This window comes from Bombus terrestris, chromosome 8 (assembly GCF_910591885.1).
Source record: "Bombus terrestris chromosome 8, iyBomTerr1.2, whole genome shotgun sequence".
Lineage (NCBI taxonomy): Eukaryota > Metazoa > Arthropoda > Insecta > Hymenoptera > Apidae > Bombus > Bombus terrestris.
This window is the reverse complement of record NC_063276.1, coordinates 7,599,801-7,620,486: the sequence shown is the minus strand read 5'-3', so window position 1 is coordinate 7,620,486 and position 20,686 is coordinate 7,599,801. Positions and strand designations below refer to the sequence as shown.

General features: G+C 42.1%; 1 protein-coding gene across 5 annotated transcripts in view; it reads right to left on the bottom strand.

The window, feature by feature from the left end:
* LOC100643532 (probable JmjC domain-containing histone demethylation protein 2C) overlaps positions 1-20,686 on the bottom strand; it is a 227,361-nt gene that overhangs the window by 14,760 nt on the left and 191,915 nt on the right. For all 5 annotated transcript variants that reach the window (XM_012311264.3, XM_012311267.3, XM_012311265.3 and 2 more), the window contains exon 9: positions 11,789-11,936. In XM_012311264.3, the coding sequence (XP_012166654.1) occupies positions 11,789-11,936 (148 nt within the window). The remainder of the gene's footprint in view (positions 1-11,788; positions 11,937-20,686) is intronic.

Here is a 20,686-nt window from a genome sequence, read left to right as displayed (position 1 = left end):
CCACTTTACAGCAGAGTTTGATCTCATCCGTGTTATCAATCGAGTCGACAAAACATTTCTACAAAAAGTCACGATAAGATAGCATTGGCAGGCTATTATCGGGTTCTGCTGCAAACACTCGGATAAAGAAAATCGAAATCGAACGCGTGACCAAAAACATTTTGCGTGTGCGATACGTACTTCTATATATATATATATATCGTACGCTTTACAAAGGTCGACACCATTTTTACGGTACAAATGTTAACGTTCAAATTTCAACCTGATCGTGACCAAATATTTGTCTGAAACCTGAGAAATAGATAAATGAGTGAAACAAAGAGTTAGACAAATAAATAAGAAGCAAACGAGTTGGAAACGAAGCGAACAGTCATCGAAAGGAGTTCTAGCGTTAAATTCAAAGCCGCGTGGATTGTTTGCGAATAACATAGCGAAACGCTATCTTATCGCGACAGACGGGCCAAGAAACGTATTTATATTTCCAGCAAACAGATAGCTGGCGAGATGATAGGAGATAAGGGAAAAGGAACCGGAGCCGAGTAGATCTTTTTACACCTATAGTCAACAGCCGGCAAGCCGATAACGACACATTTGAGTAATATTTGAGTACAGTTAACACGGTTGATTCACGTTGTTTGCGAAGCCACGATGGGCCACGCACGAGATAACGATCACGTGAATCGACTATCAGGAATCTAACGAATTCGCGCAATCGGATACGAAAGCTTTCAATGAGCCCCGTTCCTGGACTTCCAATGATATCAAATAAGGAAAAAGAGATAGAGGGTAATGGAGGAGAATACGAAAGAAACTTTTCGCGGAATCGCTCGCGAATAGGTAATCGACAGAGTAGAAGAAACTAAGAATGAGGAAGAGATTCGAAGAAAAGTTCGCGGGACGCCGATTGAATTAACCATTAGATCGAAGGCTGGCATTTTATAGCTGGAGTTCTGCATACTTATCGGATTAACACGCTATGTTCCCGAATCGATTTTATAGAGGCGACATAGATTTAACTTTTACGTAGGCAACATAGGTAAAAAAATGCCTATAATATTTGAAGCTTCAATATTCGAAACTTCTGCAGACCGTTCGACGTAAAAATATCGAAAGAAAATATAAAGTTTGCTGGAAAATAGTGAATCCAGGTTTGAGGATGGAAAATTTCAAAAATATAGCTAAGAGACATCGGTAGCTAAAGGCGAGGAACATAGATAGACGAAGAATTAACGAAGGATAATTCGATAAGGATTACGTTCGAACAGGAACTAAAAGTTTTCGAGGGAAGAAGTTAGCTAACAGATGCGAAGCATATTTGCCAGAATCGCAGCGGCGCATTAAATTTCAGACGAGCTACGTCAAACGACTATAAGAGAGCCACGATAGTAACTTGCTGACGCCGCTGCGGAGAAACTACTCTCGAGGTTTCCTATGTACGTGCCTGGTCAGCAGGCGATGGGACTTGCTGACTGTTCGCATTTCTGTCTCTCCCCCGCGGACTCGGGCGTAACCACGTTTCGCTCCGTCGAATTGAAAGGCAATGCTTAGAAAACGGATTGCCCGACGACACAAAGAGCAAAGAAGGAGGATGATAATAGACATGTCGGCAATTTTCAAACTCCTTTCTCTCGCTTTTCAACGGTTTTATCAGCGCCATTAAAAAGACGTAACAATAGGGATGACTGGAAGATCTTTCGACAGTTGCCTCTTTTTAACAAGCTGTGTTTCAAATAGAACATTTTGACTAACTAAACTACAATCATTTTATCCTTTGTAATCATCGTGATAATATACAACCTTTAAACAAGAACACTACCCCATATACAGTAACCTCTAAAAATATTGCCACTATACCGTTAACAAACGATTTAAATTTATAATCTAACGATTCCATAAGAAAGTTGTAGCTATTTAATCTAACGTATCACTAATTACTGTACTTTAATTAAATTCAGATATCGATACTGTACCACCACTGTGCTGTGCGTACAATCGACTGTTTCATTATTTCTTCTCTTTTTTTCTCTCCTCCGTGAATATCATCGCTGTTCAGTTAAAAAATTACATTCCATAAAAGAAACCACTGTTCTCCTCGCATCTTAACCAAATCCACGATTCAACGTCTTCGCTTCCACTCTAACTATGCTTCGACCCTCGTTCAGTTTCTAATCCAGTCAAAATACTCAACAGCATCGTGACACTTTGTCTCCCAAATGCATTGGCTAACAAGCCGAAAATCCAAACTAAGCACAGAAAATAAATTAAAAATATATAAAACGATCATAAAACTAATCTGAACGTACGGAATACCACTATGGGGGACGGCAGCAATGAGCCATATAAACAAAATAGAGGTAATACAGGCTAAAATCCTCAGAACAATAGTAAACGGACCTTGGTACGTCAGAAACGAAGATATACGAAGGGACCTAGGAATGCCAATGGTCAAGGAAGAAATTAACAGATACTCCGAGAAATACAAATCAAGAATAGCAACACACATAAACCGGCTAGCTGCGGAAACATATAAAACCATAAATATGGACAGAAGACTAAAAAGGAAGCACCCAGCAGACCTAATAAAGGACATAACCTAAGAAATACGAGGATGGTACCCCGCTGGGGGTAGCCACCAACATGCTAATTTAACCGTTAAAAAATTCCACCAAATGTCCAAATTGGACAAATTGTGAATTTTAATAAATATAAAGAAAAAAAAAAAAAACTTTGTCTCCGTTTTCACCTGACCACTCTCCGACTCCGAATAATCGGTAATCTTTTCAAAGACGAATAAACCCGTCGACAAATAAAATCATCGAGGAAATTATGCGCAGGTGAATCTATCGGCCGGATAACGCATCCGGCCGCGCGCGCACGAGCGCGTTTATCGTTTCATGAATTATTTATTCGAGGTCGTGCACGCGGTCCGCTCTCTCGCATTCCCCTCCCGTTTCAACGTCTGTTATTACTTGCACGCCGGTTTTCGTGCGTGGTGTGCTTTTAGAAACGAGATCATTTCAGGCCGAATGCCCGCGGCGACCTGTCTCTGTCACGATTTATTTCCCAATTATGAGGATCCTCCAACCTAGGGGACAAGCGAGTCTCCATCAGCCAGACACAAAAGGATGCAAAGGTTCCAAATGGATCACCGACCTGCTCTTTCACCATTGACTATCCCTCCAGTGTACGACTTTTCATCCGCTTTCTTTTCCCTGTTCAAAACCACCGACCTATTTTTCTCACAGACCTTCAGAAACAAATTCTCGTCCCATGAAAATTATTGTACTCTGTCCAACAATAGCGTATGGGGGTCCGACGTTTTACCAACATCCAGCGTATCCAGTGAGACGACTGTGACGTTTATAAGTCCACGGCAAGTTTGGTTGTAACGTTGCACAAAATTCGCCAAATATACTATAAAATGTGACATGTTCAAAATGCAACGCGATAAAATTTCGACAGTTTCACTGCGCGTTATTAATATTGGATTGTCACAGTGTATTTGCAATATTTCACGGAGACGACGATTTAAAAAAGAAACAACCGCGGTTAATATAGTAAAATCTATTCGATTGTTCGAAAAGTATCTTTCCTCCGCAAACGTGTTTTTCACAACACTGCACCTTCGTATAAACGTGAAACCAAGTCTGTGTGTTTATCTCAACAGAACAAAACGGATCGTACGTAATTCGACAAGCGTAAAACAAAGAACGTTGAGCGTCTATTATTTCCTTACAAAACGATTGAAACTTTCCGAACGAGCTAATACATAAATATAGTACCATAAATTATCATCAGAATTGAGCCATTATTACGCTATCTAAACACCAGAGACGTTTCATCTCGTTTGACGAACCATTCGATGAAAATTTGAATTAACATAAACATGGGTTAGCTGTAGCACGACAGGGACGGTATCAGGATCAGAGACCGCTGCATCGGTTCAGTATGTTCACGAGGAGATGCGCGCGTGTACGACGAGACAGAGAGGATTTATGAGAATAGCTTCCCTACAGAGGAATACCGTGGTAGTCCCGTGAGTTCAGGGCACGTGGTAATTAACTTTGCACTGGATTAGAAGGCGTGGGTACCGGGCAAATTTACAACGAACGAACAGAGGCGGTTCTGCGCTATCAAAGTCGAAGAGATACGAGGAGGAAGTCGGATGGAACTGGAAACGGCGCTTTTCAGCGAGGAAATAGGCTCTCGAGTGTCGCGCTTCGAGCTCGTCGTCCTCCTCTTCCACGAGCGCGTTAATTTCTTCGATTCGCTGGTTGCAGCACGCGTTCTTTCGTTTAACGAGCTTACCATGCCAGTCCGCCTCTTTTCTTTCCTCTCTTTTTCGATTCGCCTTTCTATCTGCGTGATCGATCGACGTAGTTAAGGCTATTAGCCGATGAGAATCGGAAACGGAATTACGCTCGTACCATCTATGGATCGACGTTCTAAAAACCTAGCAACGTAAGTACCATAGAAATTGAGGAGTTTGCAGTGGAAATAAATCCTGTTAAATGTTCCGACCCTTTCAAACAATAACGTGCTTGTCCGATTAGCAACAAGCTCTTACAGTACGATTAATCGTTGTCGTAAGACAGGATCCACGCTTTGTTCTCGCAAATCGCGTGGAACGCGCGCTACCTGTATCTAAATTAATACAATCGTATCGCAGTGTGAAATATTCCGGGAACTGCAAGAAGTGTAGAAATAACAAACAGCGCCCGATGTAAAGATAGACTTGAAGTGCATAAATTAAAAGTAAGGTTAAATTGTCAGGCGAAATGAAATTGTTTCTTAGTTGTTGTTGAATGAAAATTGATGAATTGTCGAAGCTATATCTCATCACAATAAACCAGTTGCCAAAAGTGAGTCGAGTTTTATTTTCGCTTGAAATATATTTAACAAAAACTAAGGATGCCAAAGTATTCTATTGCTCTCGTCGCCAGTCTATTATTATCTATTAATATGGTAAACGAAACTCGTCGGTTGTTTAAAAAATGAGAGCGTGCGACGCATTCCATTCGAACGAAGAAATAAGCTGGAGAGTCGGCCACGACAACGCGCGACCAGCCCCGTAACATTTTAATTTCTGCGACTTCCTCGCCGACTTCCTTCGCTGCAATATCGCGTTGCACAATACACAGCACGTGAATAAATGGATGTTCGAGTTTCTCCTGATCTAGATAACCGCTGCTGCTTTTTACTTTCATGCCTGACCAACGTACGATATATCAACGGATTAAACGGCCGGCCAGTCGCCAAACCACGGATTCCACGTTTACGCCATTGAATGCACGTCTATGAATCACTTGAATGTCATTCATTCGAGGAAGAAAGTCGTAAGGGAAACATCAGACGTTTTGAAGAAAGAAGAACTACACCACACGTGTCTTCCCACGAGAAGACGTATACAGCCGCCGGCACAAGAAATTGTACATCTTCTAAAAAGAGTATTATTATTTAAACAAAGTGTGATATAACTATAATTACTATTATATATAATTATTATTTAAACAAGTATGAGACAACGTGGATATTAATAAAATTCTTTATAGTATTATTGCAGAGTTCTTGGTTTCAGTATAGAAATTACAAACTACGCGCTGAAATTCTGTGGCATTTTATTTGAACAAAAATAGAGGATTTTTGTAAGTGGCTATCTAGGTCGTATTTATAAACTAACAGATATACACAGGATTCGTAGGAATTTTTTCTTTGTTCGTTTCGATATACGCGTATCTATTTTACACGCTTCTCGATGATTTTTCTGATCCCGTGCATCTGGTAGCGTGACGAGAATGCGTAACCTCGACCAATTACCGCCACCGTAATCCCCACTAATTAATCCGCGTGATTCACAAGGAAGTGCGTTCGGGTTTATCGTGCGTTTAGAAATAATGTGTTCCAATTAGAAGTTTCGTCCCTCGCGCAACCGTAACTCGATACCATAACGGGCGAGATTAACAGCTGAATACGTCAACTTGGAGTTATGGCTCTTCGAACAGGAATTTCAAATTAACACGCTGTTCGTTGCAACACTGTGTCTCTATCCAACTAGCATTTTAGTAGGAAATAAATTCTATAAATAATGCTTTAAAAATACAACTTGTCAGACACGTAAAATCTATCGTGACATCAATGATCGTACGTAATAAAAATACCGTCGAAACGATCGAAATATGAAATTTGAAATCATCGAAGAAGGAAAAAGGCGACATTTTTATCGTAGTATCCACTTTAATTCGGCTTTAAACGTATCGATGAGGGAACGATACACCGTAAGAGAGAAAGACAGTATTGTCGTAGCACGAAACACCATCGAGTTCTATTGTTGCGTACCGTGCAGTGCATAATTAACGACCTTCGTGCCGATCGAGTTTTGCATTGCAAATACCACTTGGAAACGCTAAGCGCACACCCTGGCGTCTCTCTCGTCACATAAATAAACCAACACCGCGTGCATGCGCGCTAGTCGTGTTGCTACAATAAACACCGTGAAAAGTATCGCGATCGAGATGAATCGCCTTATGCTGTTTGTTACAGCAGATTGTTATACATTTAGAAATCTGGAAGCACTTTCGACAGACGAACGAAGATAACGTTGGCAAAAAAAAAAAAAAAAAGAAAAAAAAATAAAATATCTCGAGTGGTCTATCTTGCTATCTTCGAGAGTAGTTGAAATGCTTCTCTTCTACGTTCTGGGACAAGTGTGTTTAAAATTCCGTAGAACGTTTCTACTAAATTTAGAAAATTTCGCAGAACCTGCGTTGGATGAAAGAAGCGTTTGTTTTACTTTCTAGTTGAATATTTTCTGAAATAATTCTGGAAATTTTACATTTCGTCGACTGTGTCAAGTTGAAAGAGTTAACTGAGATAAGAGATTAGTTTGATTGATTTTGAAAATTTCAAAAAATCTCACCGATAAGGATAAATAAATAACTCGTCGTTTTTCATATTCTGTCCGATATGAAAATTCCCAGGTCTGCTTTCGAATAGCGACCTACATAATAGAACGATGAACTTATTGAGCGACCCAATACCTGAACCGATGCAGGCTGTCGCCACGTGAGATCGTAGAAAAGAACGGAAAGAGTACGAACTCGTATCAAGCTGTAAATAAAAGCCGTTGCGTACAAAGAGAGAGGCAAAGGGAAGCTTTTCGAAACCCGTAGGAATCGTCGACGAGTGTAAAATCCAGCCGACGTGAATAAATCAGAGGCCGAGTTTTCCATCGTGACAGCCTTCGAAGCAGCCCAGAAAACGTATTTCTTTCCGAGCTTGTGTCCGTTCTCGCGGAACGAACGGCGTACGTTTCGCTTAGAAAAAAGAAAAAAAAGAAAAGACTAGCAACAACGGTTTCAACGCAACCAAAGAAAAGAATTTATCGCCGCGTACACACACACACACACACACACCGTTTCTGGCATTGTTATCAACCGTACCAGATATACGTTATCGCGGTGCAAACATAACGACAACGGTCGTTCTCTCTATTCCTCGTAAATTTTCCAAGGTCACAGACCTCGTTCCAGCTCCCTTTCAACCCTTTTTACTGGGTCACTTTCGATCCAGATGCATCTTTCTATCGTTAGAAGGTTTCTTAATTTCGGCGAAACGTAAATAAATATTTTTAACCCGAATCGAGTAACGAACAAAGAAACGTTATCGATAAGCATGATCAGCCGTTTCCATTTTAGTGCAACGTGTCGTTCGTAAAATGAAATTTAAATTTCTTCGCCGGAAACGAAAGCAAGATCGCAATCAACATGGACGAAACGAAAGTAAATATGGCAATCTGTACTGACCTTCTAAACGATCGTTTGAAAGCGCAGGGGACCCTTTTAAATTCTAATTTGTAGATCCACGTAGCCTTGGCGCGTGTTTAAAATGGCAATCACGTCGAGCACTGATTCACAAACAACGGTATCGTATCCTCTGCCAGCAATGTATATCACACGCGAGAATACGGCTAAAGCGTTTACCTTTAGCCGAATAAGCCGATAAATACGGCAAAAAAGTTTATCAAGAGACTCGTGTCGAGCCGCTGAATCGCTCGAGTTTCTCTTGGCAACTCTGACTCTGACGAATCGATCGACGAAACCGTCCCCAGCTTCGAGACACACACTGGTTCGCGCACGCTATATCTGAGAGGCGAAATGGAAAACACTTGGCCGATAGCGTCGTTATCGTGATTTATCTATACACGACGACTAAGAGAAAAAAAGCGATTTATGGAGGAAGTTGAATCGAATGGTATTTACGCGTAACACGAGACCGTGACTCATAGGCTCGACGAAGAACCGTCCGAGCGGGACGAAAGCCAGCAAAGGACTGGCAGGACATTTTCGTAAGATGGAAGGGCAGGTAGATCCCGCTGGGCCCCAACCTGAAATGATCCTCATTGGTGTATGCACCCATATGAGTCTGCAATGCGCCCCAGAGGATCTCAACTTCCTTTCTAACTTGCCCTTCATTCAAGAATTCGTACGAGGTCGAAAAACCGCTTCGTAGGTTCGTTACCCATTCCGAAGGCTTCCACGCTTATAACCAGGTTAAGAAATCCTAGGAACATAACTCAACGAACAAAGGAACAAGAACCAAAGTAAACATTTGTTTTGTATACTAAATATTATATTCTGTACAGTCCTCTGGTTTTCATATCTTTTATTGCGATTTTTGCATTCTCAAATTACGCAGAAATATCCGCGATGTAATTACGATACTAATCAGAACCGATTAGAAATAGAAGTTGTATAATGTTCGATAAAGAATATTCCTTGAAAAAGATAAAGTTTCGATTTGTTTAATATAGGTTCCAGGAGTTCCAAGCTCGTCATTATCTTCGTTGCGTAAGATTTCTTTCGTGAAATTCAACGCGGAACGAGGCGTACAAGATTCAACAGCTGTTGGAAAAGTTTCACGTCATCGAGCGCACACATTCCAACGAAATCAATAGTAGGTTTGCGAGCCGACTTTATACGGAATTACGGAACATCGAAACAGAGAGGCGGATAATCGAGTACGTTGATAGATGTCATAAATATAGGTATATGGGTAATATTATGCATAATGCATACATACATGTATTACGAAAGAATGTTGCTGGTTAAGAAACCAAGAGAAAGAGGAAATGAGAAACGCTGCAAAGCAGCCAAGCAGGAAAGTATACAGAGCGCGGGGCAGGTTTTGGGTGACTGTCAGGGCTGTAACACGCACAAAAGGCAGGTGCTGGAATGCATTGATTGCCTCTGCCCCCTCTCGGTATTCCGTTGCCCAGCTCGTATCTGCTCTGGGAACACACCCTTCTCTCCCAGGGAAACGCACGAGATCCTGAATTCCCGGGAGAACGTCATCTCCTGGCTGCTTTCAGATTATCCCTCTTTTCCCGACACGAGGCCACCCTCGTTTTGCCCTGCAGCTTCTTCTTTCTCTTCGTTTTGTTTCTGAATGTCTTCCTATGTATGCGTCTGTATGTGTGCATGTTCTGTAGGACCATATAGATAGATTAAATTTGAATCGCTTAAGATTATAGCGGTTATCCGAGTCCCGTTTAGCCTAAGTTCCCTATTATCCGAGGTGCTTTGAACTTTACCATAACTTCGACCTTTTTCCTTTCTCTTTTTTCTTTTTTTGTTTCTCGAAATTTTAACGCGAACAGTACGAAAGTGTAATTTGTGCGAAAACAGCTAAACTTTCAACCAATCAAATAACGAATTAAACCTAAGTACATATTACGTGATGGAAATTCTTATATTTAGGTAACGATTTTCAGTGAAAATTTATTACCTAACTTACGACTTGATCGTAAGAATTTACGAACGTTTCTTTCCTCCTTGCGAATTGGGAACAGCAGATGCTGTGTAATTTGAAAGTGTCGAAAACTTGAACGAGTTTTACGGGACGGTGTAACAGAGCAGGCGTCTCGGTTTTCGAAAATTTCTCGTTACCACGGAGCATCGAATACAAAGTTGGTTGAAAATTCCGCAAACGGAATTTCGAACAGTTGCCGAGCCGAGGCTGCGGTTTGCGAGCGAAATACCCGCTTTCGGCGAGACAGCGGGTCGATTCAGTGCGGTGGTAAATGCGCTAAATTGTTTGCACGAACAGTTTCGGAACGAACTTCCGTGGCTATTCGCATTTGATTCGGCCCAGAACTCGCTGCTCTCTGAACAGCGTTGCTATTCCGCTAGCAAATTCAATAATCAGGTCGATTCGTTAACTTTTCAATCCCATCGCGCCACGAACTTGCTCTTTCATTCCTATCGCGACTACTTTTTAACGACGCATTTATTCGTTATTCTTATCTTTCCAAGATAGCAAATCTTCATATTTTCTTACCCTTATCCGTGTTGCCCAGACAATGTCATTTAACAGAAATCTCCTTATAAAATTTTGATTGTATATTTGCTAATTACAAATATATATATTTAACTATCTTCGCAAGTATATCACACGCAGAAAAATGTCCAAATTTTGAATCATACTATCCATGATTATTACTGTAAATCTCGTTTGTAAATAAACAGAAACATGTGTGTTTTTTTAAGCGTTCGAAAGTTCAACGGCGCGGTACAAATTTTCCATCTCACTATTCTCTGTTCCCAAGAGTTGTTCATCGCTGAAAGGATTAATCGAAACGCTCACGCTCGACACGCAACTCCAGCAGTTCCCTGAAAACTGTTCCTCGGGCAAGGATCGAGAAATTACGATAAACCAGGCTGGATTAAGCTTAGAGCTGTTTTGCCGTCGATTTGAAATTCCAAAGTTGCCTCGCGCGTTATCCTACGGAGAACAATTCCGTGATTTCTTTCCCCTTAGCGCCGACAGTTTCAGCGTTAACAGCAAATTGACGAACACGAATCGCTTCCATTCCATTCGAACATCTTACTTGGAAATTCGCAGCGACTTCCGTGGAATGCCGGTGCAAACAAGTGGCTGCTAGGAGTTCTCAGAATTTCCGAGACGTCGCCCTTGGACGTTGCTTGCATAATCGAGCTCGACCGTTAAATATTTAACGTCGGTTCTTTAGCTAAACGCGCGATAAAAATATTTCTACCTTTCCGGTTGCAAGTCGCCCGCGCGGCAACAAGGAGGCGCGACAAGTGACGCATCGCGATGTCCTCGTTAGCACCGAGATTGTTTGACTTTCGGGGTCGCGAGAAACTTAACTTAAACTTCCGGGATTCCTAGTCTATGTATCGTTCGAGCTTTGCTCGATTCTATTCGCTTTGAGAAGATTAAGGAAAAGAAACGAAGGTCTTGGGGCACATCGAGTTTCTTATTTCTTTTCTTTTCCTTTTCCTGTAAGATACGAAGGTTACGGAAAAGAAACGCGATGACCATTAAAATAAAAATACTGTTTTAACGTTTAATTCGTTTGGTTTTAGTACTCGATATAAAGAAATTGTATTGCTCTTACTGTTTTTAACGCACGCTTTACAATTCGAAAATTTGAACAGATATTTTTAGAGGTACAAACGCGAAGGAATACGTGAGGAGAAGAACATAGTTGATATTTTTGGATTCCACTCGTCAAAGATTATATTATAAAAAAGAGTCTCGAATTCGGTATGCTTGGAAACGAAATTCGAGCCAAGGAGAGAGAAAAAGATAGAAACAGAAGAAATAGTAGAGCGAAGCTGGTGGAGCAGATCGGTTGCTTAAAGACGCGCATAATATCGAAGATTTTTTGTCGAGCATCTGTTAGACACGCTGCTCCAACGTTGGAGAAGCCCGGAGGTCGTTAAAAACACGCGCAACGGAGAAAAACAAGCAGTAAAGGCTGACTAACCTTTTGTTGTGCCAGCCTGAGGGACTCTTCGAAGTGCTTGTGAACTGCCTGCTCGGTGGCCCTTTGCTTCTCCAGCCTCTCTCTTTCCATCTTGGCCTCTCTCTCGCGTTCACGCTTCTCCAGCCGGGCTTCCGCTTCTCGCCGTTCCCTGAAACGCACACAAAAGTTTCAAGGTTACACATCATTCGATCCAGAACACGCCTCGAACATGTTTTCCAGGCTCGGCCAACTTCTTTCCTCCATTATTTTTATTCCATTGCTTCGATCGATCGACATTTTTTTTTCAGAATTTCCACCGACACTGAAAATAAATTTCGCAGAAGTTGGCATTCGAATTTACTGCAAACGAGAATAACAAACATGAGAGGGCCCGAAGCGTTTGAATTCCTCTGCGGTGTGTCACGACGAGGTACAAATTGTTGAATCGCGATAAACTGGAAATGCTAATTGGCTGACGGATCCTTGGCTTCGTCAATCGCGATTTACGATAGAAGACAGCTCGTCACGAGAAAGATAGAGAGCCGGTAAATGATCGTGGTATTAAGAACACTATGTTTAATTTATGGAAGTGCAGGCAAACATTTTTCCGTTAATTTACATCCATACGCCGCTCGTGGATTTAATTTAGCTATCTAAACCCGACGAGAGAGCTGTTCTTATATCGCTAAATGTTACTGTTGCGAGCATTATTATTAGACTGCGGATATTTCTATATTTAGTGGCAACTTGTACACTTATCGAAAAACATACGGAATTTATACACAAGAACATCGAAGGCAAGGCATACTAATAATATCAGACAAACTCTGTTTTGTATAGAAATCGAAATTTACATAAATGCTCGTAGTCTAATCGTTACAGACGATATAATCGCTACATTCTACGGTTGCTTGCATTTTTTCATAGAAAGTAACTTTGAATGAAATAATGGCAAGCGCCGCTACTATTCTACCAAAGTCTCTCATTGTCTTCTTGAAACTTCCGTGTCACGAGGTACTCGTAAATAAGGCAAACGTTAGGTTGGAACATGGACTGGCACGTGTTTGCAAAATGCAGCGGTAAACATCTGTGTAAGACGCCAGAGCCTATGAATCATACATCTGACCTGCAATACCCAAAGGTTAGTTGTTCGGTCAACGATGAAACTGATTTTTCCCTGGCTTTATTTCATTTCGCCAACACCACATATCGATAAGTAAGCTAGGCATGTGTACACACAGAGGATTTTTTAAAACGCGCTCGTTTACGCGTGTTCGTGCATGCACTCTGTTCGTTTCAATATTAAAATAGTCGCGATAATAATGCCGACGGTGGCTGGCGTGTGTATCGTGACTTTTTAACAGGCTTAGTCAGATAAGCATTCATTAATGCTTGCGCAAGTTATTTATATAGTTACGTGCGCAACGCGCGTGTTTATCTCGGTCCTCAGTCGGCGGACCTTCCAATAATGCGCGCGTTGGATCCGCGCGATAAATGCCTATTCGCTAGTTCTACCGTGCTATTTTTCACGCATTACAGTTTACACAGCAAAATATACTATTTCCTCGTGACGGTTATAGAGGCCTCCTCTCTTCCTCCGTGAGACCTCTTTTCTCTTCGCAGTCGTGGGATCTATCGTTATCGTTGTTTCAAACGGAGGAGGTTATCTTTTATCGAGCTTCTGTTTGCTTCGCGACTATACTCCGACGAAACCCACTCTCCGCGCCCTTTGCACCGACTTGTACCGAACGCAGGCTATTCCATCTTTCGCGCATTCATAAATCAACCAGGGTGTTGGAGTTTCGTATTATACGATGAGAAACGAGCGTTCCTTCTCTTCTAGTATAAATGAACCTTTTCATGCTTTAATTTTCTTTATGACCTGCGCCTTCTTTCATTCTTATTTGCCAATTGTTAAAATCTAAAACCGTTCGAGTCACCAACAACTATTATTCTACGATTTTACAATTTGTAATGACTAATATTTACTTTGAATCTTTCTGTCACATTCCCAAACGGGATGTATGTCATTATTTTTCGAATGATTCGTTCAGGACAGTTATCGGTACAACGAGAGAGAATGTTAGTCGAACCTCAAGTAGTCAGAATAAGCATTGTAAAATGAATCAGCACTCGGGAAATCAAACGTAAAATCAGGAAAAGCGTAGTCAGTGTAAAGTACAAGTATCTACTCGTGGAAAAGCCCAGCTGAATAGAAAACTGTGCAAAGGCGGTCGAGCCGTGACACGACAATAGTGTGCTGAGAGTACACACTACGCACTGGTATTATTAATGCGCAAACAACGTACGTAGAATACGCGGGAAATAAATGCATCGAGCCTATCTGCGGGGAAAAGAGAAACGGGAGGACGCGTTTTCCACGACATACACGACGCGAACGAAACTCAACTGACCCGTACTGGTTCCGAGAACGAGCACGATTTATCATTACGCTTAGACGCACCGGAACCAGTTTTTGCGTCCGATTGATTTGCAAAAAACGGCTAACTTATTCAACCGGTGCTGCATAAATCGACCGGTGCTCTTCGTCTTAATCGCCGATTATCACCGACTCGACGTTCGTGTTATTTATAATATAACATCGTTTCATATTTATCACAAATACCTCGATACTGGTTACGTCTTTATCTCGAACCGTTTATTTTTTTCGTCAGAAATAAACATCGTTAAGTATGTAAAGTAAAACGTGCGAAAAACATTCCGCTGGGAGGTTGCGATATTTCAGATCGGATTACCTCGAGCTAACGTTTCCACTCTTTTTTTTTCCCCGCACGAGCAAAGATTAGAACGCTATAGTCTGTGCTTCCTTTTCCCATTTTCTATCGAAATTAAAATATCATCTTGGACAGAACGTGCTATGTCGTAGATTGGTGGCAATAAAAGGAAGAAAATAGGCCGAACGAAGGAACAGGTTCTCGAGCGAACAGTTATGCATAAATGAAGAGCAAGAACTTTCCTGGAAGCGGTGGTCGGTCTTGTATAGGTGAAGCGGATAGGTCCAGCTTTTTAGAATCGAACCATAGATTCGCTTGTTTGACAAACTTTTCATTTAATGGGCAAACTTTTATGCGGCATTGTGGACGGTAGTTTGAAACTCGAACCGCTGGCCATAAAATAAAGGGAACACTTTTAACAGCGGAACTGCGTCATGTTGATTTAAACATTGCTTCCTCATGTTTAATAACATCCTCGAGAACGTATTTCCTTTACAACCAGTCGTTGAGAGATTGCGACAAAACTTTCTGCAAATTTTCCATAAACCAGACTCCAGAAACCAAACTTCGTTGATTATCCACTTTTGTCCAATTACTACGATTACTTCTGCCGTGATTCCCAAAATTTGCAAATTCTTACACCTCGATATTTTCCATAAGCGCACGAACATTGGCAGTCTATTCATATTTGCCGGAAATTTACGAAACACTCCAAGAATAAAAAAAATCGCAATTCTCAAAGACAATCCCGACTACGTTTACCAGCTGGGTGAAATCGTTGATACCAAAAAAGAAAACGAAAAAAAGGTTAATCGGCGGAGGTGCGGAGATGGTCGAAGGTCGACAAGACAGGAATTCCTTCTCCTTCGGCTCTTTCTTTTTTCTTTTATCCTTTTTTTGGTGTTGCTCAGAAATCGAGCAGAGTATCGGAGAGGTAAAGAGGCGAAGAGCAGCGCCGGTCGATAAACTAGTCCGGTATGGGAACAGGACAGGTTCGAGCTGCGAGCAACCTTTGAAAAATCCGGTCGCCGGAGACCGGCCTGACCAGAAGACCGGCTTTACCGAGCAATACACGGCAAATATCACCAAAAAAGGCCTTACGCATCCTTGCCTCGCGGCCTCTTTTGTTTTGCTCGTCGAGCCCTCTCCTCGCGTGAACCGCTTCGCTCCTTTTGCTCGCGCGACCATCGCCAATGGATTTTCTTTTCGTAAAAACGTACGTACCAAGGGAAAATAATCGCGTACGGTTTGTCGGTAAGATAGAAAATTAAACGTAGCAGATATATAGAGAATATGGTAAAAAAAGTGGTAAAAGAATGAGGATCGAGCTGGCGAAAGTTATGGTACGATATAATACTGGTTTTAAAACACCCATAAAGCAAGTTAGATGCAGACTGTAGTTCACTTCACGATCGCTTTAGTTTGTAATAGCCGCAATCTAACGCGACCCATGCTGCAAACGATTATTACGGAACACTTAAAACCATTTCGGTACGTTGGACGATCGAAAACGATTGCAAGGTTTGCGCTTTCCCTGCAAACGTTTCCTTCGCACGTTCACGAGCGTTTTTCTGAAGACGCCAACTCGTAATTCGATGGAACAGATTTGCAACTTAAACTACACAGTTTACAACTATACAACGACTACAGAGTTTACTTGCACAACGTGAAATCCATTGTTAATCCACATAGCAAACGTGTAACGAATTATCAAGATAACGATGGTACACGATACGTTACCTGTCGCTACGATTAACGTTAAGTCGACGATAATTCCCGAGCAATTCTAAAATCCGTCGCCCACGAGTTCACGTTTCTTCGATATTCCTGCCTGTGTGTATAGTTGTGTGTTGACCTTCGCACTTTCTCTTCCCTTGGTCGAACAGGCGATTTATTTTCGCGCGATATTTACTAAACACGGAACGCGACAGAGCGGACGAGACGATCATTCGAATGCGGCTCGGAAAACAGACTAGGAGACGAATTTCCTGGACAGGCCATTGATCGGTCGACGTTCTTGTTTACAAATCGTGACCCGGGTATACGATACCAAAGATTAGTTTGTCTTAGGCGCCTGATGTCGAAACACACCTATACACTTTCGACAAATTCGCTGCTAAGGACCATCGGATTTTCGCTTCTCGCGATCTTATAATGTTTACAAATAATTTTTACAACATAATCGTTTCGCTATCAGAAAGCTTCACGTACATATGTCTTTCATACGAATTATTATGAAACTATCCTGACGATTTCGGAATATTTAGTTCGACTCGGTGCCATAAACATGTGACCTGTTACGCGGGCTTATTTTCTGCAGCAGAAAATTCTATGCCGCTAGATAAAATATCGCATCGTAGCGACAAAAATACCTCTGTTGCTTGGTTGGCATAAACGTAGACGAGATACATACGTGTAATAGGGTTGCATTTTGTACGCTTGTATCGCGATGGCAATATGATATTTCACTCTTATTCGAGCAGAAGCGATTCGATTATGCCCGAAGCTTGAATTTTACGGCTCATGAATTTTGTAGGATGCGCTGAATACCGCTTTCTTCATGCGCTTCGCTCGACCTTAGCCAGCAGCCGCCTGACATTCTGAAGGCGCACGCCAGACGATGAAGACCAAGATGGCTCCCAGACACCTGTCCGTCTACGTTTTTCCTCTCTCTTTCCCTTTCCACCCTTTTCTTTCCTTTATCACGCGGTCTGCACCGCGAGAAAGCAGCCTGCGTTCTCTCCGAGCCGACACCAGACTAGCTGAAACCTATTTTTGCTTTCGTTTCGTGCGACTCGGTCCCGCTCCGCGCACCGCTTCGCTTCGCTCGACGTTCTGACAAAGTGCGGCACGAAACACGCTGCTGGATTTTGCTTTTCCTCGGCGATGGACATGCCCGCGAGTAATAGCTTGAAATTCGCTGACCTTTTTACCCGGACGTCGACGCACCTTTACGGAAACGAAGCACCAACGAGACTGCGCTGCTATCTTACGGCAATAGAAATTCACGCTCGAACACGAAGTCATTGAGACTAAATACGAAGAGATTGTACGAGTTTAATGTCATCGTTTCTTCTTTCTGTTTTTCAAATTTACCTTGGAATTCACCGTTCACTTGTCTCAGATTCGTCAGATGAAAATAATTTCGTTTCGTAAGAATGGAATATCGATCGTGTACTCGCGTTACTTGGATCGAAAAAGAGCACAGGCTCCGTCGTTGTCCTCGATGCCTCATTAGCCTTATAACGCGAGATTAGCGAGGAATAAATCGTCGAACCGCGAGGAAATGTTTGTCAAATGACGTGTTCTAACGTCTCGGTAACTTAATTGGACTAGAGAGCAGACTTGGCAAAGGTCACTGGATTACTACCCGTACACGTTGCATTTTATGTTCTGCCTATCCAAGCGGATGATGCTTTCAATTAGGTGTCTTCTCACGTGTCGGGAATGCCGAGTACGGCTCGCATTTAGAACGCGTAATTTCGTAATCGAACGTCCAGCAGATAGCAAATGTGAGATAGACAAGCGTGAAGACGGGCCGACATAAAAGATTCATAATACAGCTTTATCGGTTCTCGTTGATCGACTTCCAATAATAGAATATCCGACGCGGTCCCTTTTACCGAGAATATTTCAGCGAGAAGAGCGAACCGCCTATAACACAGAGTCGTAAATATGAAATAAATTTAGAGTGGCAGGCGCAGGTATAAAAAGGAAATTTCTGATTCTTCCACTTCTTTTTGCGCCACGGCGATCTTTTAACGTCAAATCGGTTAACTCGACGGAACAAGAAATGGAGAAACTCGACGAAATTACGTAAGATAAGCATCATCGATCGCAACTGCTTTGACAGTAAAATATCAAAAATTTCAGAAACTCGAATTTAATCACTTTGAACGGCTCGTACGTACGTACGACGAATTAACGCTTGCATTCCTACGCTTTCTGCGCCCATCCTGTGATTACCATGATTTCTACGTGACGTAATTTCACCGCAGACAGAACACGCCAACGGATAAAAGTCGAGTTGTTCGAGGAAGGGAATGGGACGCAGCAGGGGGAGAAAAAAAAAAAAGGAGAAAGAGAGACGAAACGAGTTTTCGTGGCGCACACGTGCTGGTTCGAAGCTCGTCTCTCATGGACGATCGCACACCTTTGCGCGAACCAATGCATCATCCGGGCAGGTTAGCTTGCCTACACGGACACGTATATACGAGCTTCGATGTAACGGGTACACCTACCGGGTGAGACTCGAGCTTTCATCCTCTCATCGGATCGCACCTTTCAAAATTTTGTTCCTCTCTTTCGAGATGATTCGATGGAAGCTTCAGCAAGTTCGGCAGCTTTTTCTGCTGGCCATTTCGTGAAAATGTTTTTGAACATTTTGTAAAATAAATGTCCGCTTCGTCAGCAAGGTTGAACCTTGCATCAATTGATTCTGCGCGTACCTCTCGCGTGCTGCGCAAAGACCCATTAATCATTAGCGATACACTGCGAAGTTAATTATTTACATAGCACGTGCTTCTTTTTTATTTCCGCTATATTTGAATATTTTTTCTTGTATAATCAGCCAGTTTGCTACATTATGACTTAAAACGATAGATGACACGTGGATAATTAGTTACTGACTGTCCTCTGCTTACTACTAGGAGATAAAAATAAACCAATGTGTGATCGTTATTTTTTTCCTTAACCTTGCACTTTAAAATCTGTGAATTACGTGATCGAGCTTGTCAGTTTCAATTATACTAATTAAGAGCAGCAGGAGATCGGAGATCGAGAAATTGAAAGATCACAAGACTACAGAATGACTGGTACTACAAATTTTTATGCAGATTCATTTTTTTTTTTTTTTTAATCTGAACAGGAGTTTTTAGGATACTAAAAGCTATTACTTGCACTCTGCATAATTTACGTTTGCATAAATGCATAAGAATCCGAAACCTATCGATGTAATCGATTAAGTGGAGCTACGAACAAAGAAGTCGATTCTTCCCTCTCATCGGGTTTTCGCTTCAGTGAAACCAAAATGTAGGAGTAGAAAGCCGAGAGAGAAATAATAGAAAGAGCACGGTGGCTCGCGATTCCCATTTGAACGAAAGTGTGATTTGCGCGCGGTGCATCTTCGTCGAAAACGTTTTTGTTCGAATGTCGCCGTGACAGGCTGAAACGAACGAAACTGAATTTACGAGACGTTCGAAGTTGGAGAAGATCGGCCGGTTCTATAGAAAAGATAGAGCGTGGCGCGAGTAAATGTCAGTAACCTTGCAAAAGACAGGCCACCGGCTGCCACGTTTACTCGGAAGCCATTAATACGTCGAAAGGCAATGGGAAACGGCGCGACCGCCATCGTCGTTAATAACACGAATCAGATTTAGTTTCTACGTTCGAAGCGGGGAAAACGCGTGACTATGGCTGGCCTGAGTCGGCGTTTTATTGCGGCACCGTAATTGAGACCTGTCACGTTAACGTTACGCGGGATTAACCTGTTGACTGGATCGACCGCAACAAGCTTCGTGCCTCCTCTCGCCATTGTCGCTCGCAATTATGCGAACCTCACCGACAGTCTTTCGGAAGTTGAGAACACTGCATCTACCAAACCAATCAACTTTCGGACCTTTTATTTTTACAATTACTGAAACCGTGCCAAAATTTCTGACGATATTACCGCCTGCTTTTATCACGACCTTTTCTAAGTTCACCATCGACTATAGTATTATTAATCGTGTCATTAATTCATCGACCACGTACGATATAGAAACAGATATCGCGTGTTTGACGTGATACACGAGGGTTGTTTGTTAACGTTGTTATTCGAAGCGAATGCATTTGCATTCTTGTATTTTACTTCGTATTTTACATCTACGTTGAACCAGCAACGTCCCGAACTGTTGTTCTCAGACGCGAGCAAAACTACGAGCGAATTATTAGAATGTTGACTTCGACGGAGCAATCTCTGGCATCGCGAACGACATATAACGCCGATGTTATTTTCGAACAACGTTATTCTGCGACACCTATAATTGCTAACCGCGTGGCTATCTTTAAAGATGAAACCCGAGTTTAAACATTTTAAACACTCGGCACGATATCAGGGGCATGGAAAAATGACAACTGGCAGAGGGGCGAGCCCAGCGAGATTCGTTGTTGGCGCAGTGTCTGTACCCGGAATACGGGCCGCTTA